This window comes from Salvia hispanica, chromosome 5 (assembly GCF_029641045.1).
Source record: "Salvia hispanica isolate PSC_SH4W2 chromosome 5, Shi_PSC_v1, whole genome shotgun sequence".
Taxonomy (NCBI): Eukaryota; Viridiplantae; Streptophyta; class Magnoliopsida; order Lamiales; family Lamiaceae; genus Salvia; species Salvia hispanica.
In genome coordinates this window covers 1837246-1857665 of record NC_142696.1, presented here as the reverse complement: position 1 = coordinate 1857665, position 20420 = coordinate 1837246, and the positions used below count along the sequence as shown (strand labels likewise).

The following is a 20420-nucleotide window of genomic DNA, read 5'->3' as shown; positions in this document are numbered from 1 at the left end:
TTTCTTGCTAATCTGTAATCTATAATTTATAATATATCTATATGTGATCTATAATTAATAATCTATAATTTATGAACATATAAAGCAACAGTTATTTTCGGAGAAAGTTTTGGGAGAAAATCAAAAAGACTTTCCACCAATTTGCAAAAAAGAATTGTATGATTTTTTTCAATTGTATTTTAACTGCATTTATATTTCTTAAAACCATTAATATGAAGTATGTAGAATTGAAAATATGCAAAAATGTATTCAACCATGTGTTTTAATCCTTTTTATGTCATTAACCAATGGTTTATTTCTATCTCACATGTTAAAAAATCTATAAAGATTGTCTCAATGTATACATTTGCCTTTTATTTAGGTTTTGTGCAAAACTTCTTAAAGAAGCTATATAATTAATATAACTTTTGGACTTTTTTATTATCTTTGATTGATTGTAAATCATTCAATCAATCAAGCTTTTATTTCTTATAATGGATAATTTACTTTTTGCATCATATATGTATAAGAGAATCCTAAAGAATGATTATAATATTTTAAGATATGCTTTATGTTCATCCAACTCAACTATACCTTTTTTATGATTTATTAGTGCCTATTCAACCACACCATTATATATTTATTTTTATTATTTTTTTATAATAATATTATTACATGAAATATTTATCATTGAATTGATAAAAAAATACCATAAATAATAAACTAAAAATTATAAAATAAATAATAAACAACATAATAATTGAAATGCGAAATTGAAAATACATTATTGGTCCTCAAAACATACTATGAAAATTAGTAATATTAATTGTGAACAACAAATAAAACTACAACCAAAGAAGAAGAATTATATGGGGAGAATAGAGGAGTATTTTTTTAATAAAAAAAATATAGCAAATGCGGTCTCTATTTATAGATGATGAAAAATTATGAATTTTGGTATAATTTTTATTATTGTTTAATATAATAAATAAAAGATAAATGGAAATTTAAAAAAGTATTTATCAAGAGATTGTGCCATTTGTTATATTAATTTATTGATTTATTTATTGATTATTGGTTTATGGAGTAGCATCTTGTTAATCACATCAATAACACATCTTCTTATTTTGTATGTGTATTGTTCAATAACAACCTATCATGTCATGCATCTTAAATTAAATTTCTATAATACATGCTAAAAGATTTATACAATTTACTCAAAAAAATTCCTAAAACTGAGTAGGAAAACAAAAATTATCACAACTTTGACTTTTATATATGTATATATAGATAGATGTATAGAGTACATCAGCTCTTGATTCATCATTCTGGGATTTCAGAATAAAAAGCACATATATTATTCTGAGAACGGGGAGTATATGCTTATATTTTCATGTACTGAATGATTTATGGTAAATTGATATATAGTGCATGCTAATATTTTAGAACTATATATTTTATTCTGAAGTACTTATGCAACAAATTCATAATTACTAATGCAATCACATCATTGAGTAACTTTTGGGAAAATAAATATGATATGATTGCATGCATCATGCAAAATCTAAATTTGTATTGATCGATACATGCAAACATATTAAATTTGAGACTATAAAATTTATTAATGAGTAACAGCAAATGCAAAGTAAGTTTTCAATACACATGCTTATAAATTCAAATTAATAAACATTAAATAAAACCAAATTTATGAATATTAAAATAAATATATCCGAATTTATGAATAGAAATTTTGACAATAGAAAATGTGACTAACTTGTGTCATTTACTAAAATAATATTTTTTTTTTCCCAAAAACTTGTCAATCAGCATTTAATGCATTTGGGGATTGATAAGTAATTACACTTTGCAAAAACATCATTCACTAATTAATGTTCCTGCTCTCAAATCAAATCATCTTTCAATAAAGCTAAATAAATATTCCATTCCATATGGTATAATTTATTTTATCAATGAAAAGTTGAAAAATCAGTCAATCAGTAATTAATGCAATTGATGGCACAAAACACTTAATTTTCTTTTCAATTTACTCAATATATAAATCTCAACACGGGTAAGTGGATATAATATGATTAGATCATTCAGTTGTGATATATATACAAATTCTGAAATAGAATTTCATAGCAGGCTAGCAGCAGATTATGCTACTCATTGAATAAATCATAATTTTCTTCTACGGACTGCTGGCTTAAAGACAACTGTGTAAATGATGCTCTTCTTTTCGATCATGTGAATGATGCCAAGAAGCTTTCTGTGAGAACAAACTACCTGGAAAACTCTGAAGAATATAAATTGTTAATATAGGATATAATATCATTTTTATATTGTAGGTAGGATGAAATATGTAAGTGGAGTAATAGATAGAAAAAAAAAGTAAAAGCAAGACAATAAATAAATTAACTAATAATATAATTATCAAACAAAAAATAAATGTCACGACCACATACTGGTGGTAGTGAGTGCATCTATACATGACTAAATAGCACTTTAGAAATAATGAAATGGGATAAACATGATTGATAAATTGAATATGGGACATTAGTCTCATAGGCGAAAGTGAATCAAGGCCAATATATAAGTCAGAGTGTGGTCTAGGTTCATAAGTTCCTAGTACAAAATCCTAATGCAGCGGAAAAGTCCAAGACAAAGTAGTATGTATGGAGACATACTACCTTGGGCTACCTATCTACTTATTTAAGGATCGTTCCCAACACCTTCGCCTTCTCGTCCACGTTCAACCTGCACATTTGAAAATAACATGCAGGGCTGAGTATTTGATATACTCAGTGAGCACATTGCCAAAAACAGTTCTATTATTAATTGTCAAGCCACAGCTGAGTGATCGCGGGGTTTTTGTTAAAAAGGCCCGAGTCACTAAATACTTTTTCTTTCATAAAGATTTTGATTGCGCAATCTCGTAACATAGATATACCATATCTGAACATTGTGTGAACCGGGAATGTGGCCACATTCCACGACGGTCACTGGACCGGCCAACTCCTATGTTAGCTCACGGTCCCCTTATGTGTACACTAGTCCGAGTAGGGTTTGCGGCCCTACTGGGACCCGAATTCGATTTAACTTAAATTGGCATAGCCAAGCAGATAGGTAATCATAAAACAAAACATGGCATGACAACATACTTGAGCAAAGATTCACATTTTCATACTGAAATCACGTTTTGAAAGAAATGCCCACCTCAAAGAAAAATCTCAATCCGTAGGTTCTTTAACTTGGCCTTAGACGACGTGTGAAGACGTCCCTTTAGGAAATAAAATAATACTTAATTAGATTTTGAGATATCCATTAAGCTTAAACATGGATGCATCCTAAGTGCGTGGTCATTTTATTCCTTTTCCTTAATTCATAAAAAGTCCTTGAGCACTAAATAAATCTTGCGGTTTAGTTTGGTGTGGAGGTCTACCAATTATTCGGTTACCGAAAGAGCGTTACCTCATATATATTTTATTCAAGCACTAAAATAGGCTCGAGGTCTATTCATCATTTCGTACCATAAATTATTCGAGCGCTAATACTAAAGTCCGGGAATTAAATTTATCATCGTGGAAACAAAATAGCGGACCCTTACTTAACCTCAATTATTTGATTGAGCAACATAGGTGGGCTCATGATTTAATTAGGCTAGAGCCAACTCCCATTTTATTTTAATTATTAGCCCCAACTTCTTAGGTTATTAGAGAATTAGTCCATTCCTTAGAATAAAACCTTAGCCCATACATTTAATTAAAAGAGGCCCAGAAGAAGAAGAAGCCCAAAAAAAAGGAGAAGAAAAGGCCCAAATACTCCCTCCTCTCAAAAGCTATCGGCCTTTCTCTCTCAAACTCTCATTTTCCCCAAATCAAAACCCTAAATTGGAAGAGAAAATCGGCGGCTCCACTCTCTTCTTCCTCACGTTTCCTCGCCGGACTCCGCCGGAGTATACTCCCTCCTCCCCTGATTCTCTCTCTCCTCTCACCGCTGAAACCATGGAAAGGGTTCTCGGTTTCTCCGTCGTCTCACCGCCCGTCCCTTCACGGCGATTCAGCACCGTCGCGGCGTCTCCGGCTGGGGCAGATGCAGCTCGGTCCACTTCGCAGACCACCGCCGCCGCTGTTGCCCTCGTGGCCTCGCCGTCGTCGGCGGTCTCCGAGGCAGCTCCTCGCCAAATTTCCGCTCTCGGCGAGCACCACTGCCGCCGCTCCTTTCCTCGCGACGGAGAGTCATCGCCGGTTGTTCCCCGGCGTTCAGCAGCGCCGCGCGCTTGCGGTTCAGCCCGCCACTATGGGGTTCTCAGCCTATCGGCGAGCCCTCCGTCGACATCGCGCCACCGACGGACAACCTCTCTCTAAGCTAAGTTTTCTGTCTTCTATTACTTAGCTTGTTTCGCGGGTTTTATTTGGCAAAGCTATGTAGAATCGATTCATGACTATTGGTGATGTTCAAGCTTTGATCTTGTGAGAGTTCGATTATTGTGTCCATTTAATTGGTTTGTAGCAGAAGCTTTATGTTGTGATTCTTGGCAGAAAAATTAGCTAAACTGGAATGAATCTTTACATAGATATGCTACACTATTCCCTCCTGACTGTAATAGTTTGGCTAAGGCATTGGCTCATAAAGATCATATCTTTGGCTATTGATGTTATTTCTATGACTTCCTAAGTGATCATGCTTCTAGATTCTAAGTTCTGGAAATTACTCTTGTGACTGTTCTATATGATGCAAAGGGTATGGTGGTGTTTACATGGATGAAAAGGAGTGACATGGAGGGTGTTGATGATTTACCTGTTGTGGTGAAAGGGACCAAAAGGAGGGATGGAGTGCTCCTGATCTTAGCTCGCTCACTGCCCTCTTTTCCCAGAATTTCACTCTCTAATTTTCTCAAAGAAATTTGCTGGATTTGTTGTGTGTGTGAAGGAATTCATAGGCGGTGTGGAGGGTCTTTAAATAGACAGAGTGTGTACTCGTGAGACCTTAATTGAAGCTGTTGTATTGCCTTGTTTTCTTCTTGCAGCAAATCTCTCTTTTTTTTATTCCTTGCCACTTTTAGTTAAGAAACTTTGGTTTTATGCCTGCATCCAAGTATTCCCAAATTAATGATCTCTGTTTGGTTTCGTAGTGGTACAAGGTGGAGTTGCAGAGGCCCCTGGAAAAAGGGTGGAAGGCAGACATTGGCTTACCCTTTTGGGTAAGTCTTGGTCCTCTAGCAAAAAAAAAGAGTTGTCTCCTTTCCCACAATTAAAGCTTTCATTAATTTCCTTTGTTCTCTTAGAACTAATATTTGTTTTTACTTTGCAGGAGAATCTGCAAGTCCTCGGCTGTCAAGCTGCTGTCCGAGACGGCTCGCTGCCTCGGGCCTTCGTGCTCGCTGCCTGGCTCGACGGCTGTGCGGATAGGGGCGCGGTGGAGTGCGACGTGGGCTCGGGAGAAGAAGCACAGAGTGCAAGCCATATTAGACTTTATTTCCTTAAGCTTTTGGTCCATTCAAGAGTATATGTAGTAGTGTAGTATCCCGTATTTTCTTCAAAGAAAATTTTTTCCATACGTGAGATGATCGTATAGATTAATTAAATCTCTAGTTCGGCATTAAACATAACGAAAAGATAATAAAATGGGCGGGTATTACATTAAAACAGAAGAAATTTAGATAATATGAGATTTAAGTAAACAAACCAGTTCATATTGCTTTTCCTGTCATTCGTATCATTTAACCTACAATACCTGCAAAAGCATAAAAATGATTAGTTTTATAAATCGGAAGCAAAAGTAGATAGTAGAAGATTCATGATTGCAAAACCAGTTTACAGAGCTTTTCATTTCTCATGGCGATCAATTCCACTGCAAAATAATCAAACATAAATACGATCAGTAGATCAACCATAAACAAAAAGATATTTAGAGATAAGAAAGATGACGCTAACCTCTTCAGGAATTCACCTGCAATATATGCCCAAAAAAGTACAGTAGATCAACAATAGAAATAAAGATGGTTTAGAGAGAAGAAAATTAACGCTAACCTCTTATGCCGATAAATTCACTTGCAATATTTACAAAAATATAATCGTTCAATAGCTCAATAATAAAAAGAAAGAAGATTTAGAGAGAAGGAAATAATCGGTAGAAAAAAGATGAAAGAGAAGAAAAATGATTGTGTATGAATCTGTGTCTATGCAAGTGTTTATATATAGAAAAACATGCGGGGTTATTTTCAACTTTTTTTATCTCAGAAAATGATTTTGGCTCTCAAAAAACCTTGCATTAGAGAGGATCCCAATTTGAGAATTCCCACCAAAGCTCAACATGAGAGAGTTTCTTTATGTAAGAACGATTTGATTGATTGTTAGTATAGAGGCTAATCAACTTTGCTTTTTTTCAGAGTTCATGCCATTAGCTGCTGGATTCAGCAGGTAAAAGAAACAATTCTTGGAGGTTATTTATTAACCTTTGGTTTGAAGCATGTAATTTTTAAAATAAATAAATTAAAATAGATAAATCTCTTCGGTCAGTTTGGCGGAAACTCTCGTTGTTTCCCACAAAAAATTCATTGCTTTTATGGTAGTAAAGATAAAGATATAGATATAGATATAGATATAGATATAGATTGTATTGATTATATTCCATAATTATTCATAGTGAACAACAAAGAAGACAAAAAAATTATACTACCAAATAAGAAGGGTTATACGAGAAGAAAAAAAAGATTTTTTTTTATCAAAACTATAACAAATGTGGTCTCTATTTATAGATGATGAAATATTATGAATTTTAGTATAACTTTTATAATTTTTTAATATAATATAGAGAAGATATATAAATTTTAAAAAAATATTTATCAACCAATGAGATTGTGTCATTTATTACATTGATTTCTTCATTGATCATTGATTTTATGGAGTAACATCTTATTACTCATGTCAATTACACCCTTCACATGCATCTATCATATCATACATCTTATAATAAATTTCTATAATATATACTAAAAGACTTATATAATATAGTCAAAAAAAATTTCATGAAACTGAGTGGGAAAATGGATTGTTTGGTATTTCGCTTTTATGTATGTATAGATAGGGAATTATTATAAAGAAATGACAAAATAAATTAAAACAAATAAATAAAAGTCATAAGTTGCAATATAAAATACAAATAATCTTGGAATAATTTAAATTTTGGGAATTAGAGAACATTTCATTCTCATCATCCATGGTGAATAAATTCTTTAAAAAAAAGAGAAATTATAATATAGAAGAAAGATTATACGTAGAGAAAAATAGATATATTTTTTTAATAGAACTATAGCAAATGTGATCTCAATTTGTAGAGGATGAAAAAATATGAATTTTGGTATAATTTTTATATATATTTAATTTAATATATAAAAGATATTTGAATAATAAATAAAATATTTATTGACTAATGAGATTATAACAAATGGCATAATCCCATTGGTCAATAAAAAAAATTGAGAAAGAGACCACTTGATCTTGCTTTACCCAATGGACAAAAAGAGTGTGATTTGACAAATTGACATCTTTTATTCTCTATATCAAATAAGTCATATATTAATAGTGTATATTATATGCTAATACAATTTTATAATTAGTTATCAATATGTTATGAAAGTGGGCGGAAAAATTTCCTTGCCATGTACTCTGGCTTTATATATTTATATAGATTATATAGATATCTCAAATTTTAGTTTGCTGCATGATACAGTAGTGAATTAAGCTAGGACATATAATAAGTAAAAGGATAAAATATTAATATATAGCTTTAAATTAGTATGGAAGAGATGAATTAAGAATATGTAATTATTATTTTTATTAAAGTACAATTGCAATGTTTAAAAATTTAGAATTTAAATAAATTAAAATTTTGAAACGTAAAGAATTACTATCAAAAGTATGAAATTCTTAAATATAAATATCATAACCTAATTAGTATTAATATATTTTATATTAAATTTTAATTTTGTACATGATATATTGAATTGGGTTAAGAACAACAAAAATAGAAATATTAACTATATATTTTAAGATAATTTGATAGATGAGTTAAGAACATGTGATAATTTTTTTAATTAAGGTTTAATGTAATGTTCTAAAAATTAAGAATTTACAGAAAAGAAAAATATAAAGAATTAAATCAAAATTATAAAATTCTTAAAATCAAAATTATAAACTTAATTAGTAACAATATATCATATGCATCAAATTTAAAATTCTTTAAATTCTTTTATTTTTTGAACCCCGATAAAAAATAATCAAATATACTTTTTCAACTCATTTAATTAACATTTTATAGATATAACTAATATTTTACTATCTCTTTAAAAGTAAATTGAAATATGGAAAGTAAAGGTATATACCTTATTAAAATACTACTCCATGTATTTTGGAAAGTAACATATATAATCTTTTAAATTTGTATTTTTGAAAGTAATCGTATACAGTTAAGGTTCCAAAATTAGTACTCTTATAAATAAATAATCTGTTTTATGAATGTAGGAGTAATTAATAATGTATATGAACAACTTAGAAATTTAATTAAAAATAAAATACGTACAAAGGAATATAAAATTACAAAACATCATTTCCCATTCCATTGCTTCAAGACTTTAATTTGTACGTTTATAAGATTGGATAATTGATTTGTTACAGGTAGATTTATAACAGCGATAATTTAGTAAATAAACAATATAATTAATAACAAAAATAATTTTAATAGAACTGATTGGTCCTATTTATAAAGTAAGGGTATTACTCACTTGGAATGTTTCCTAATTTTGATGCTGAAAGCATAACTTGATTTTGGAAAGGTTGTTTTTCATATATGTTATGTCGGGTCGGATATGCGACGGTTCCGGGTCCCAATTTATTTTTTCATGGAAAATAATACTACTTAGTACTATATATAATACTACCACAATCTATTTTTTGGCGCCGCTCCCAATTTCAAGTTTAGTTCTCAAGGTAATCTCCTCTCATTCTACACTTATTTCCAAGATCCAATATTTATGACAATGACTTCTGCTTTTGAATTATAGAAAAGCTTAATTGTACTTCTATTTAAACTATAAGGTTTTTTAGTCACCCTACTCCCAATCTCTGTGTGTTTTTGAGGTTAGTTTTTTATGAATAAAATCAACGCGATTAGGAATCTCTCTGTGAAATCATAAATCCTATTTAGATGAGTATAAGGCAAGTCATTAATCTTATAAATAGGACACCAATACCATGGGAGAGCCCAAATTCGAGGTGGTGTGAATTTGCTGTGGATAAGAAAAAGAGAGTTGGTGTGAATTTCCAGTTTAATCACGTAAAGTTTTATACAGAAAGAAACGATTTCATGTGTTGTCTTTTACAACTATAATTCATGGAAAAGTTTTTTTTGGTGTGTAATCTATGGCAAGCTTATCTGTATAATCTCTGATTTTTTTTCATACTACTTGCAAGACTGTGTTAGTTTTTAGTAATCTAGGCGGCTTATGTATAGTTTATTGTTTAGGTACAAAGTTAGAATATGATCTCCAAAGGCTCAATTCATGGAAGAATCAAGCAAAATTTCTTCAAATATCTACCATCAGATATCCTCACCGTTATCCTATTGAGACTCCCTCTTGATGACATTGCAACTTGCAAATGTGTTTGCAAATCATGGCTCAATCTCATTGAGACTCACTATTTTAACAAGTCCCATCTTTCTAAATCCTCCCCTTCCCTAGTGGTCTCGATACCGTCTACAAATTCAAATTGGTTCAATGTTTTTAAATTGGAAGAGAAGCTTAAGCACAAGCACAAGCAGTATTCAATCACCATGTTTGATTTCTCCCAAGCATCAACAATACAGGGTTCTGCCAACGGTCTACTTCTTCTGAAAAATCCATTTCGTAATCATCTTTATGTGTGTAATCCTATCACCCGTGAATTTGTTGAGCTCCGTGGCCATCTTACTCGCCCTCGAGAAGATTGTTATGGAATTGGAGTGAGCAGAATAAGCGGACAACATAAGGTTGTATATCTTAACCCTAACTATGACGGATGTCATGTATACACTCTTGAATCGGGATCTTCGTGGAGACCCGTTGAAGGTGTTATCCCCTCGTTTGATTGTTGTTACAGCTCTGTTGCTGCATTTGCTAGTGGCAATCTCCACTGGTTTGTTTCAAATGGAAGGGAGATTCCTTATATTTGCTGCTTTGATCTTGAGAAAGAATGTTTTAGTACATTCTCTCCACCACTTGAATGTCTCAAGAGACCTATCTTTAACAAGGGAATGTTGTATACTTTGGGGGATTGTCTGTGTTTTTGTGATGACGAACCAAAATATTACTGTGACTATGATCATGTTATCTGGTTGTTGAAGGAATATGAAGAAGTCGAGAAATGTTGGTGCGAGGTACATGTCAACATTAGGCAAGCACCTCTTTTAGAGGTCCTCATCAAACATCCTTATTATGGTCATGGTTTACACAAACGTCTTCAGCCTATCAATGTTTACGAGAATGGAGACATGTTGATGTTATGGAATGAGGAACACTTTCTATACTACTCTAAAAAGAAGAAAAGTCTTACAAAAATTGGTTTGTTTGGTAAGATGGGTGATGATTCTTTGTGTATTAATTCCATTCTTCTCACTCCAAGTTTCCTCTCACTCAAAAGACACTTTGGTATGCAGAATGTAATATCATTTTAGTTAGTTTTTTTTTTAATCCTCATCACGGTAATTTACTTGTGCTGACTTTTTAATGGATTGTTTAGTTAAAGAAACCTTTCACTTTATTTAGTTTATATATGGGTTGTAGTTTTGTTTATATATTTATTTTTGGCAAAATATATTATTAGGTCCTTATACTTTAATCAAAATGTTCATTAGGTTCTCGTACAATTTTTTGGTTTTAATAGGTTCTTATACCTTTCTCATAAATTTCATCACGATCCTCGTACAATTTTTTCGTTTTAGTAAGTCCTTATACTTTGATTATAACTTTTATTAGGTCCTTATACAATTTTTTATTTTAAAATATCTTTTACTTTTATCTTAGATAATAATTTATATTTAATTAAATTTAATGAACCTTTTAGTTTTATTATTTAACTTATCTTATGATTATAAATATTCAGGGAAACGTATCTTTCAATATAAATATAAATAATCAATTGAAAATTCAGATAATTATTCTAAAAAAAACTTAGATTTTAATCTTCAATCATCATGGTTAATTTTTTTATTATTCTCTACAATTATTGAGATTATTGGATAACAGGATGATATTATATTTATAGACTATGCTAAGTTAAATAATGAAATATTAAAAAGTTCATTAAGTTTAATTAAATTTAGATTATTATCCAAGATAAATGTAAAAAAGTCCCTAAAATAAAAGATTGTACAAGGACCTAATGAAAGTATAAAAGTATAAGGACCTACTAAAACGAAAAATTGTACGAGGACTTGATAAAAATATTGTGAAAAGTATAAGGACTTATTGAAACGAAAAAATTGTACAAAGACCTAATGAACATTTTGACTAAAGTATAAGGACCTAATAATGTGTTTTGCCTTTATTTTTCTTCATCGTCATTTTAGTTTACACTATATTCCTAATCTTTCTTGGCATATAATTGTATTTTTTTTCATTTGGCCATTATTAATTGTGCTGGTCTATATATTATAAACAAATTACCAAAAATGACGTTAAATTACTGCAATTTGTATTTTTATAAACTTAGTTAGACTAGTTAACTAAGTAATATTTCAAAACACCATCTTGACGCCAAGACTAAGCCTAAATTCAAATGTGAGGTTAATTTCACTAATGGTTACCAAACAATGATAGATGTATCAAATTGGTTAGTAGATAATACTTTAAAATGAGTTTAAACTTTTCAAATTGGTTACTAGAGATGCCAAGCAAGGTCACTATAACCATTTGAAAAAAATGTTGATGATGTGCAAACATAATCGTCTATTATATGAAGATTAGAATAGCCCTGAAGTTGTAGATGATGACTCTATCTTCAATAAACTTGGAGTTCGAGGAATCTATCATCCTCTTAATTATCCGACATTGTTATGTCTTAGTTGCTGCAACATTGTCTTCCTCATATCACAATGGGTCGTTTGATAAGAAAACAAAATATGATAAGAATATACATGATTCTGGGGCGGTGAGATGAGGCTAGAACTGTCTCAAATATTTCATTCTAGTTAAGGTAGAGTTTGTATTCTTTTTTATCCCATGAATGCAAAATATTATGCTTTCAACATATGAATATGGGTTTCTGAATTTTATTTCATTTTAACAATAATGCAGTACAAGTTCATGACAAGGTTGATTGTTGAGAAAAGTTAGTTTGTTACCTTTATTTGCAAACATACAATTGAGAGTAGGTAATTTAACTGTATTAAAAAGAATTACTACTAATAGTTATTTAAATCACAAATAATCAAATTATGATTCATTCTATAAGATCTGAAAACGTTATTAAATTATTATGTTTCAATTTTTAAATCTCTCGATTCAATGTTTGAATTCCGAATCCAATATGATTTACCAAAAATCGACCGAATTTTATTATAATGATTGTTTTACTAGCAATATTTATCTTTATTTAAAACAGAAAGAGCCAAAGAGGGCGAAATTAGTGCAATTTTTCGAAAGATAAATCATAATTTAATTTTGATTACAATATTAATATATACTAGTGTCTACTTCCGTCCGATGCACGGCTCAATTAATTTTATGAAAACTAATTTCATATATCACTTTTTGATTACTTGAATTTGAAAACTAAAAAAATCTAAACTTCCAAAACTTAACATATAGTACAAAATATTTACAACTGACATATATATAGACTACATATGTATTTGTTCTAAACTTTTCATCCTATTCTTTTTCACTTCTAGAATTCTCTACTTTTTTCTTATATATTCTATTTATTTCTATATATTTCTACTATAAATTATCTTTAATTTTTAATTACAAAAATTAGACTTATTGTGTATTTGAACACATTCCGTGCAATGAACATGCAAAAATAAGAAGACGATGAAGCGCAACTCAGTTGATAAAACGTTTTTTTTTCAATCCAATAGCTTAGGATTTTAAGTCATCATGAGAATAAATAGAGAATCATTATTGATATTTTTTTTAAAAAAAATTATAGATTAAGTAGGTTTTCAAAAGCATAAAAAATTTTAAGATAGAGAATTATTATTAACTTATAGTTCGACACTTTGACTTGTTTTTTTAGTGAAATGACTGATTTAAAAAAATTGGCTATTAATTTTTTTTAATAATGTGACCATTACAATTCCTGATGACATGTAAGTTGTGAGATAAAAATGTACATATACAAAAGTTAAGGCTAAAATATAAATTAACTGAATTAAAGGAATTTGATTGTAACCACCCCATTAATTATTTGCTTAAACATTAATTCAAATTTATTTAGAAATTATCCTAAATTGTTATCACAACATTAAATATTTATTTAAATATTAATTAAAATTTATTTTTAAAAAATAGTCACTCCAAAATTTACAAGAATTCAAATTCATACCTAGAATTCATAAATATTCAAATATAAACCAAAACTCGTATTTTATATAGTTTATTCATAAATCTTCAGAAACCCTTCTTCTTCTTCTTCTCTCTCCACTGCCAGCGCTCGCGCCTCTTCGAGATTCTCATCCACCGCCGCGCCTCCATCGACGTCGTCCAAGCCCTAGATTCCGTTGCCGGAGCTGCGGAGGCTTTTCGGATTTCGAAATCGTGAGAGTTTCGAAATCCGTTTATTTCTCGTTGCTCTTTGCGGCTAATCGATTTGCTTCCAGGTACGGCGACAATCTATAACACTTTACCCGCGTATTTCTATGAATTTTGATGTGATTTGATCTGATTGGTAGGAATTGATCCGTAAAGTTAGTTTTTTTAATCAACTGCGGCGAGATTAATTCGATGTTGATGTGTTTAGGGCTGTTTGTAGGTGAGATTGAGGATGGCAGCGGCGTTAGTAGCTCAGCAACTTGTTACTGCTAGTGTTGTAAGTTTTTTTTTTATTGAGGAATTTTTATTATATTTCTGTTGCTGTTGTTATTGCTAATTCCGCTCTTTGGTGTTGAGCTAGGTTGGGAACGCATTTGTGACGCAGTATTATCACATTCTGCATCTATCGCCGGGGCATACTCATCGATTTTATCAGGACATAAGTATGCTTGGTCGTCAAGAGGAGGATGGCACCATGACCATCACCACCACTATGGAAGTAATTCCACTCCCTCTACTGCTTAATGTTTGTGAAGTTTGATTTTTTAGAACTTTTTTATTGATTGTGAGAACCATTAGGCAAAGGAAAGGTCTTATCTTATGTTTGTGTATGTTTGTCGATGCAGTCACGAAATTTGTTTTTGAATTCTCAAAATAATTGTGATTTGAGGTGTATTTTTGGATCAATAAGTGAATGTTGATTATTTTGATAAAATGTTCACTGTTGTGCTGATATGATGTGATTGCACAGGCCATCAATGCGAAGATTCTTTCCCTGAACAATAATATGTTCAAAGCAGAGATTAAATCAGTAGATTCTCAAGAGTCCTTTAGTGGTGGAGTTCATGTTCTTGTGACTGGCTGTATGAGGGCGGAGGACAACTCATGCTACACTTTTGTGCAGTCATTTTTCCTTGCCCCGCAGGACAAGGGTTACTTTGTTTTGAATGATACGTTTCGGTATTTGGATAGTGTCCCTGCGAACCCAGCTGTGGTCAATGACGTTGTGGTGCCTGCCTCTACTGAGCTAGGTTGCCTATATATACCTTACTACTTTTATACTTGTCCTATTTTTTGCCGATTGTGAAGTGATAAAATCGTACTCGTTTTAGTATCTGCCGTCCCAGCAACAATTGTGGAGAATCATGTCCCTGTCAACGAGGATAGCGCACCTCCTGTGGGAGAAGCTGTGGCAGGAGAAGTATCTGCTGTCCCAGCAACAATTGTTGAGGAAGAAATCTCGGTGGCTGAGGTCGTTGATGAAGTTGAAGACGATGCCCAAAAGATTGTTGAATCTAGTGCCAAAATTGAAGAATTGCCAAAGAAATCTTATGCCTCTATTGTAAGTAGGACACAGGTAATGAAGTTGAGATCTTTATCCTTTGTCTCATAGTTTTGTGGTTATTATGGTCGAAGTGCTGACTGAACTGTGCTGACTGATCTTTATCCTTTGATCTCAAGGGAAATGTTGCATCTTCCCCACCTCCACAAGTGACTCCTCGAAAAGCTCCACCAATGAGTGTAGAGCCAGTGCATCCACCTTCTGCCCCAGCAACTGTTGGACCTGTTTCTGGTTCGGAAGTTGTTGATAATGGAAATAACCCAGATGGTGAAGGTATGATATTCTAACTTTCATTTTCCTTTAAGAGAACTGGTTGTCTAGCCTTGAATTATGTTTTCTTCTATTTTTCTAATGTACCCTCCTTTATTTATGCAGCTGATGGTTACTCAATATACATAAGGGGTCTCCCTATGAATGCTACCGAGAGCTTACTTGAGGAAGTATTCAAGAAATTCGGTACTATCAAGCCCGATGGAATTCAAGTCAGGAGCAACAGAGTATGTTCATTTCTGACTAATCACTAATGTTTTCGATTAATTGTGGCACATCACATGCAAGGGAGTGTCAATCTTTATAGATACAAAATAGCACTCCTAACTATTTTTTGCTGTAGCATCAAGCCTTTTGTTTTGGCTTTGTGGAATTTGAGGATGCAAGTTCTGTAGAAAAAGCTCTCGAGGTATGTATTTTATGCTCAAATGCAACATGAAGCTCTTAAAACATGTGTCTAATCTAGATCATATATGTAGTTTATGTTTGTTAGAAGCAAGCTATTCAAGTCTTAGAATTGGATGTTTTAAGCTGAACTTGTGTTTTTACTTTTACGTAATATAATAATTTTCTGCATATGTTGTCTCAACTTCTTCACCTGTGGATACATGGCTTATATGATTGACGAAGCTTCCTTTGTGTTTTCTGACCAAGTTCATGTGTAGAACTTATTCAGTTCCGTATAATACTTCTTTACACATAATATAACACCTTATACACTGAAATGAGTCCAATACGTTGAATCTATGCAAGAATCAGTTGTCATGTATATGAAGCTCTCTCAACATGAAGCTGGGGGGCTAATCTCCGAGTTTGATACTTGGTTTTTACATGAACTCAATTTTTCAGGCTTCTCCCGTGACAATTGGTGCACGGAAAGCATTTGTTGAGGAGAAGAGGTCTACTAACACTCGAGGAAATCCCAAGGGGAGATTTCAACCAGGAAGAGGTTCTGGTGGATTCAGAAATGAAGGAGTAAGAGGACGTGGGAACTACGGAGGTGGGAGGGGATACGGGAGGGGTGATTTCAATGGAAGGGGTGGTGAGTTCGGTGGCAGGGGTGGCAGGTCCTCAAATCGCGATGGATATCAGAGGTCTGAAAACATGAGCAACAATGGTGGCAGTCACATGAACCGCACTGGTGGCTTCCCAAACGGCAACACAAATAGTGTCGCTGTCGCTCCTCGGGTTTCTGCTACTGCTTGAGCGATGAAGGTAGGTAGTCAGTGTGTGGCTTCAACTAGGTGGATTTAATTTAGTTTTTATTCAAATCCGTAGGGAATTTTTACATCATCAAAAATCAAAATTAATTTTGTCGAACAGCTTAGTCCCTATTTTGCCGGTTTTGTTCTCAGTTTTTGCATTCTTGGGTACAGTTTTTTATGAGTAGGATGAGGTTTAGTTTTTTTTTTGAATTAGCATTAAAAATATTTTGTACTGGGCTCATTTATTGGAATGAAATTCAGTTTCCCATTTATTTGTTGCTTATCACAGTGGTGGTTTAATATTCTGTGTCATTTGGAATAACAAAAAGTCAAAAACGTTACTATCAAATTTTTTCAGTACTTTACTATCAAATTTTTACAAGGTGATGAGTACTTGAAAATTACTACTATGAAATTGCAAGAATACTCCGCATTTGGTTGTAGTTTTATTTGTATTATGTGAAAGAAAAACATTTTAGTATTATTAGTGTCTTGGCTATAAAATTTGAATATCCCAATAGTATTGACGTGTTTTCTTCCCCTTAAAATAACACTAATTTCGAATTTGGCCTAAGGGTCCTATTCTAATGCTTATAGCACCTTAATCCAAAATCAAGACTAAATCTTCACCCTTGGATTTTAAAATGAGTGGATGAGATTAAAGTTCACAAAATCTCAATAAATAGTAGACAAAATATCAACAAAAGGATAATATCGTCATTATGTTATCATATGATAATTTTCGTTAGTGTTTTTTTATATCAACATTGTGTATTACAAATATCAACAATATGATATTAAATATCAACATAAGGACAAGAAAATATCAACACATTTTTATTGAGATTGGACATGCATAATATTGAGATTTTGCCTATAATATATTGAGATTTTTTGTTGTATTTGTTGAAAATAGTTGCTTATCAACATGTACGAAAATTGAAATATAATTTATCAAATTTCATCACCCGAATGTCGTCGGAACATATGCAATTGAGATCTCATTGGAATCCTTATTAAATTATCTTTAATTTGATATATTTTTTGCGAAAAAATAATTTAAATTGAGAGAGTTACGTAAATTTAAAGATTTGAGATGATTCTGAGGAGAGAGAAAATAGTTAGTTATAATTACTCCGTATAGGATTTGACATTAATACCCTTTTAATTTAATTAATAATTATTTAAATTTAAAATATATTAAACTTGGCATTATATTAACCACAAGATCTTCTAAAATGGTTGAAAATTGATCTCAATTTGGGATTGGTAATTAGTTAGCAATTAATTATATCCCTATGGCATAATATTCTTTCCATCTTATTGTAAGCTTGTCATATTTGTTATTAGGAATTCATAGTAAAAGTCATTTTTCTCTTTATTGCAATAAAAGCAACTTATATAATTTCTATTATTCTATGTTGTTCCATCTAGTCAATAAACATCAATTCTCCCGAATCAATAGAAACATGGGAAATAGCTAATAATCCTATGACAAAAAATTGTTTTCTCTCCTACATACATAGCAAAGTAATAAGTAGAAATTTCACTAAAATATAAACGAGATCGAGAGATAAACCATACTAAAAAGAAGAACATCAAGAAAACACAAACACCGACAACTATGTTATGCAACTACAAGTAGTATATACCACAAATCAAATCAAAGTAGATTATTAAATAAGATGAACAAGATCTATCTATGATCAGCATTGTTATGAACCTTCTTGCTACTCTTATGCAAATGCAACCACCCAATCCCCTTAATCGCCTTGGAAATCTTGACAAGATTCGGCCTTGCCACTCCAAGATTCATCTTCCCCGCCGACATCTTCAACGCCTGCAAACAACACAGCTGTATCTCATTCTCATCCTCTTCCTCCTCCACATCATCAACTTTCCTTCTCCTCCCAACGCCACTCTTCTTCGAATCCACCTCGTGCGCCTCCCACAGCGAGTCCATCCCCTCTCCTCCACCGCCTCCTCCGCTGTGCCTCTCCTCGAACAGTTTTCCGGCCAGCGTCCTCCTCCACTCCCTCTCCCTCCTCATCGACCCGCAGCTCGAGAGCGAGTTTGATCTCGACACGACCACATTCGATCCGTTCATGATCACTGAATCATCAAGCCTCTTCTCCTCCTCCATCGCCGGAGTCTTGAATTTTCCGGCGGCGGCGATCGGAGCTTCTCCGGCGAGGCCCGGCAGCGGAATCGGCTCCAAAATGGGATCTTTTTGGGGGGTCTGGTGTAACTCCTCTCTCACCTCTGCCATTGATGGAGGGCCGAAGAAGATTTCGTAAAGTTCAGAGCTTTGGAGCTCTTCATTGGGATGGTGATCTTTGTTGAGCTGCAGTCTCTGTAGGAAGGCGAGGGAGATGAGGGAAGTGGTGAGGAAGAGAGGGGAGAGGAAGGAGAGGAGCTTGAGGAGGTAGGGGGAGAAGAAGATGAAGTAGGAGAAGTAGAGGGGATGAGAGAGAATGGAGGAGTAGAGGAGAATGAAGAAGTCAGAGATGAGAAGACTAGAAAAATGAGACTTGGAGATGCACAGCTCAGACATTTCTGGGAATAATAGAAAAATGGGAGATGGTGAAGAAATGGGGAAGAAGAATTAGAAGAAGGAATCTTGGTGATTGGGAAGTCTAGTTGTGGAAGTAGTGAATGCGGCGTGAATAAAGGGAAGAGAAATTTGTTTAAGTAAGAGAGAGAAACAATGCAATGGAAGAAAAGGGTGATTTGCTTTGGAAAGAAAAGCTTTTTGCATTTCTTGATTCCATTGAACAACCGAAATTATGACCTTTTCTATTATGTTAAAAGGATTGGAGTGTAGTGTTTTAAGCTCTATTTGAGGAATGTGCTTATAAACTTATGTGGGATCAGATATGCTAAACATGTCTTCAAATAGAGATTTACAATGAATGATCTAATAATTATGTAAATAAATGATTTTGTGAGTATCACGTGGAGTGAAATAAATTAAATGTTACACGGACATGGAGTAGTAAACATTGATTTATATAACTATATATCACAGTACAGAAGCAAAATCAATACAACCATCTTGGAGGCTGAGTTATAAGTAACAAACCCAAATTTATTCGATATTTTTGTCATATGTAGAAGTACAAGAAAAAAATATAACTATGCCTATGACATTTTTTTGGATTATTGAATTATATTCTAGTTTTGCACTGGCTATCTTTTTGCATCATCTTGAATTAGGCTTTAAATAAATCGATTGCTACACATAACATACTAATTAATATAGATCATGCAGTGTAATGGGAAATAATTAAGTTAATCCTATCTAATTAATGCACTTAAAGTAGTCGGCAAAGAACCAACGTACACATACATCACATGGGCGAGAAAGAATAATTAAATTTAGAGATGAAGCAAAGTCAAAGGCTATCAATTACATTCAATAATAACACACTTTAACACTATAATCTCTGCCTCGACATTCTCCACAATACAAAAAGGCAAAAATTGTAAAAAAGAAATAATGACATGTAAGGACAAATTTGACTAATCCGAGTTCTATATGGCAGAGAATATGCATCGAAGCATCTTGCAAATAATTAAAGCATCAATCCATCTTTTAAATGCACAAATGAATAGCACCCTAGTAGTTGAAATAGATCATGACAATCCACCCCTACAGATTGTTCAATCAAGATCAACCATAACCGAAGAATGGATCAAAATCAAATTATTAATGTGGTAGTGATTAAAGGCAAGCATCAATAATGAGGGAGGTACATAAGATAAAGGGGGTTAATTGATGGTGAATTCTAAAGGGTTTTCTGGTTTGGAAAAAAAAGAAGCTCAAAGTCTT

General features: G+C 32.5%; 3 protein-coding genes and 1 long non-coding RNA gene across 6 annotated transcripts; 3 read left to right on the top strand and 1 right to left on the bottom strand.

Annotated features, from left to right (window-relative positions):
* Positions 1-3808: 3808 nt before the first annotated feature.
* Positions 3809-5538, top strand: LOC125200249 (uncharacterized). Its single transcript, XR_007172702.2, has 2 exons — positions 3809-5182; positions 5293-5538. It is a non-coding gene; the product is annotated as an uncharacterized LOC125200249 (long non-coding RNA).
* Positions 5539-9340: 3802 nt separating this feature from the next.
* Positions 9341-10714, top strand: LOC148924162 (F-box protein At5g65850-like). The gene has a single exon (XM_089057959.1). It carries the CDS (start codon positions 9520-9522, stop codon positions 10690-10692), a length of 1173 nt encoding a protein of 390 aa, XP_088914085.1. The 5' UTR covers positions 9341-9519; the 3' UTR covers positions 10693-10714.
* Positions 10715-13622: 2908 nt separating this feature from the next.
* LOC125190760 (nuclear transport factor 2-like) lies at positions 13623-16871 on the top strand. Of its 3 annotated transcripts, none has more exons than XM_089057880.1 (9): positions 13623-13839; positions 13992-14048; positions 14133-14270; positions 14523-14802; positions 14884-15128; positions 15233-15386; positions 15489-15610; positions 15727-15792; positions 16233-16871. In XM_089057880.1, exons 2-9 carry the CDS (start codon positions 14004-14006, stop codon positions 16587-16589), a joined length of 1407 nt encoding a protein of 468 aa, XP_088914006.1. In that variant the 5' UTR covers positions 13623-13839; positions 13992-14003; the 3' UTR covers positions 16590-16871. The 3 variants fall into 3 exon arrangements, with proteins under 3 accessions (XP_088914006.1, XP_047944106.1, XP_047944105.1); XM_048088149.2 differs by having other exon boundaries at positions 13980-14048; positions 14899-15128; XM_048088148.2 differs by having other exon boundaries at positions 13980-14048.
* Positions 16872-18138: 1267 nt separating this feature from the next.
* Positions 18139-19430, bottom strand: LOC148924161 (uncharacterized). The gene has a single exon (XM_089058079.1). The coding sequence runs from the start codon at positions 19140-19142 to the stop codon at positions 18285-18287; it is 858 nt and encodes a 285-aa protein (XP_088914205.1). The 5' UTR covers positions 19143-19430; the 3' UTR covers positions 18139-18284.
* Between the last annotated feature and the right edge of the window lie 990 nt (positions 19431-20420).

What these genes read in the sequence shown, in the direction of transcription:
- LOC148924161 (XM_089058079.1), bottom strand. Translation starts at nt 19,142, where the DNA reads ATGTCTGAGCTGTGCATCTCCAAGTCTCATTTTTCTAGTCTTCTCATC.
- LOC148924162 (XM_089057959.1), top strand. Translation starts at nt 9,520, where the DNA reads ATGATCTCCAAAGGCTCAATTCATGGAAGAATCAAGCAAAATTTCTTC.
- LOC125190760 (XM_089057880.1), top strand. Translation starts at nt 14,004, where the DNA reads ATGGCAGCGGCGTTAGTAGCTCAGCAACTTGTTACTGCTAGTGTT. An exon ending in CCATCACCACCACTATGGAA is followed by an intron (nt 14,271 to 14,522) that starts GTAATTCCACTC and finishes GTGATTGCACAG; the next exon opens with GCCATCAATGCGAAGATTCT. An exon ending in CTATTGTAAGTAGGACACAG is followed by an intron (nt 15,129 to 15,232) that starts GTAATGAAGTTG and finishes TTTGATCTCAAG; the next exon opens with GGAAATGTTGCATCTTCCCC.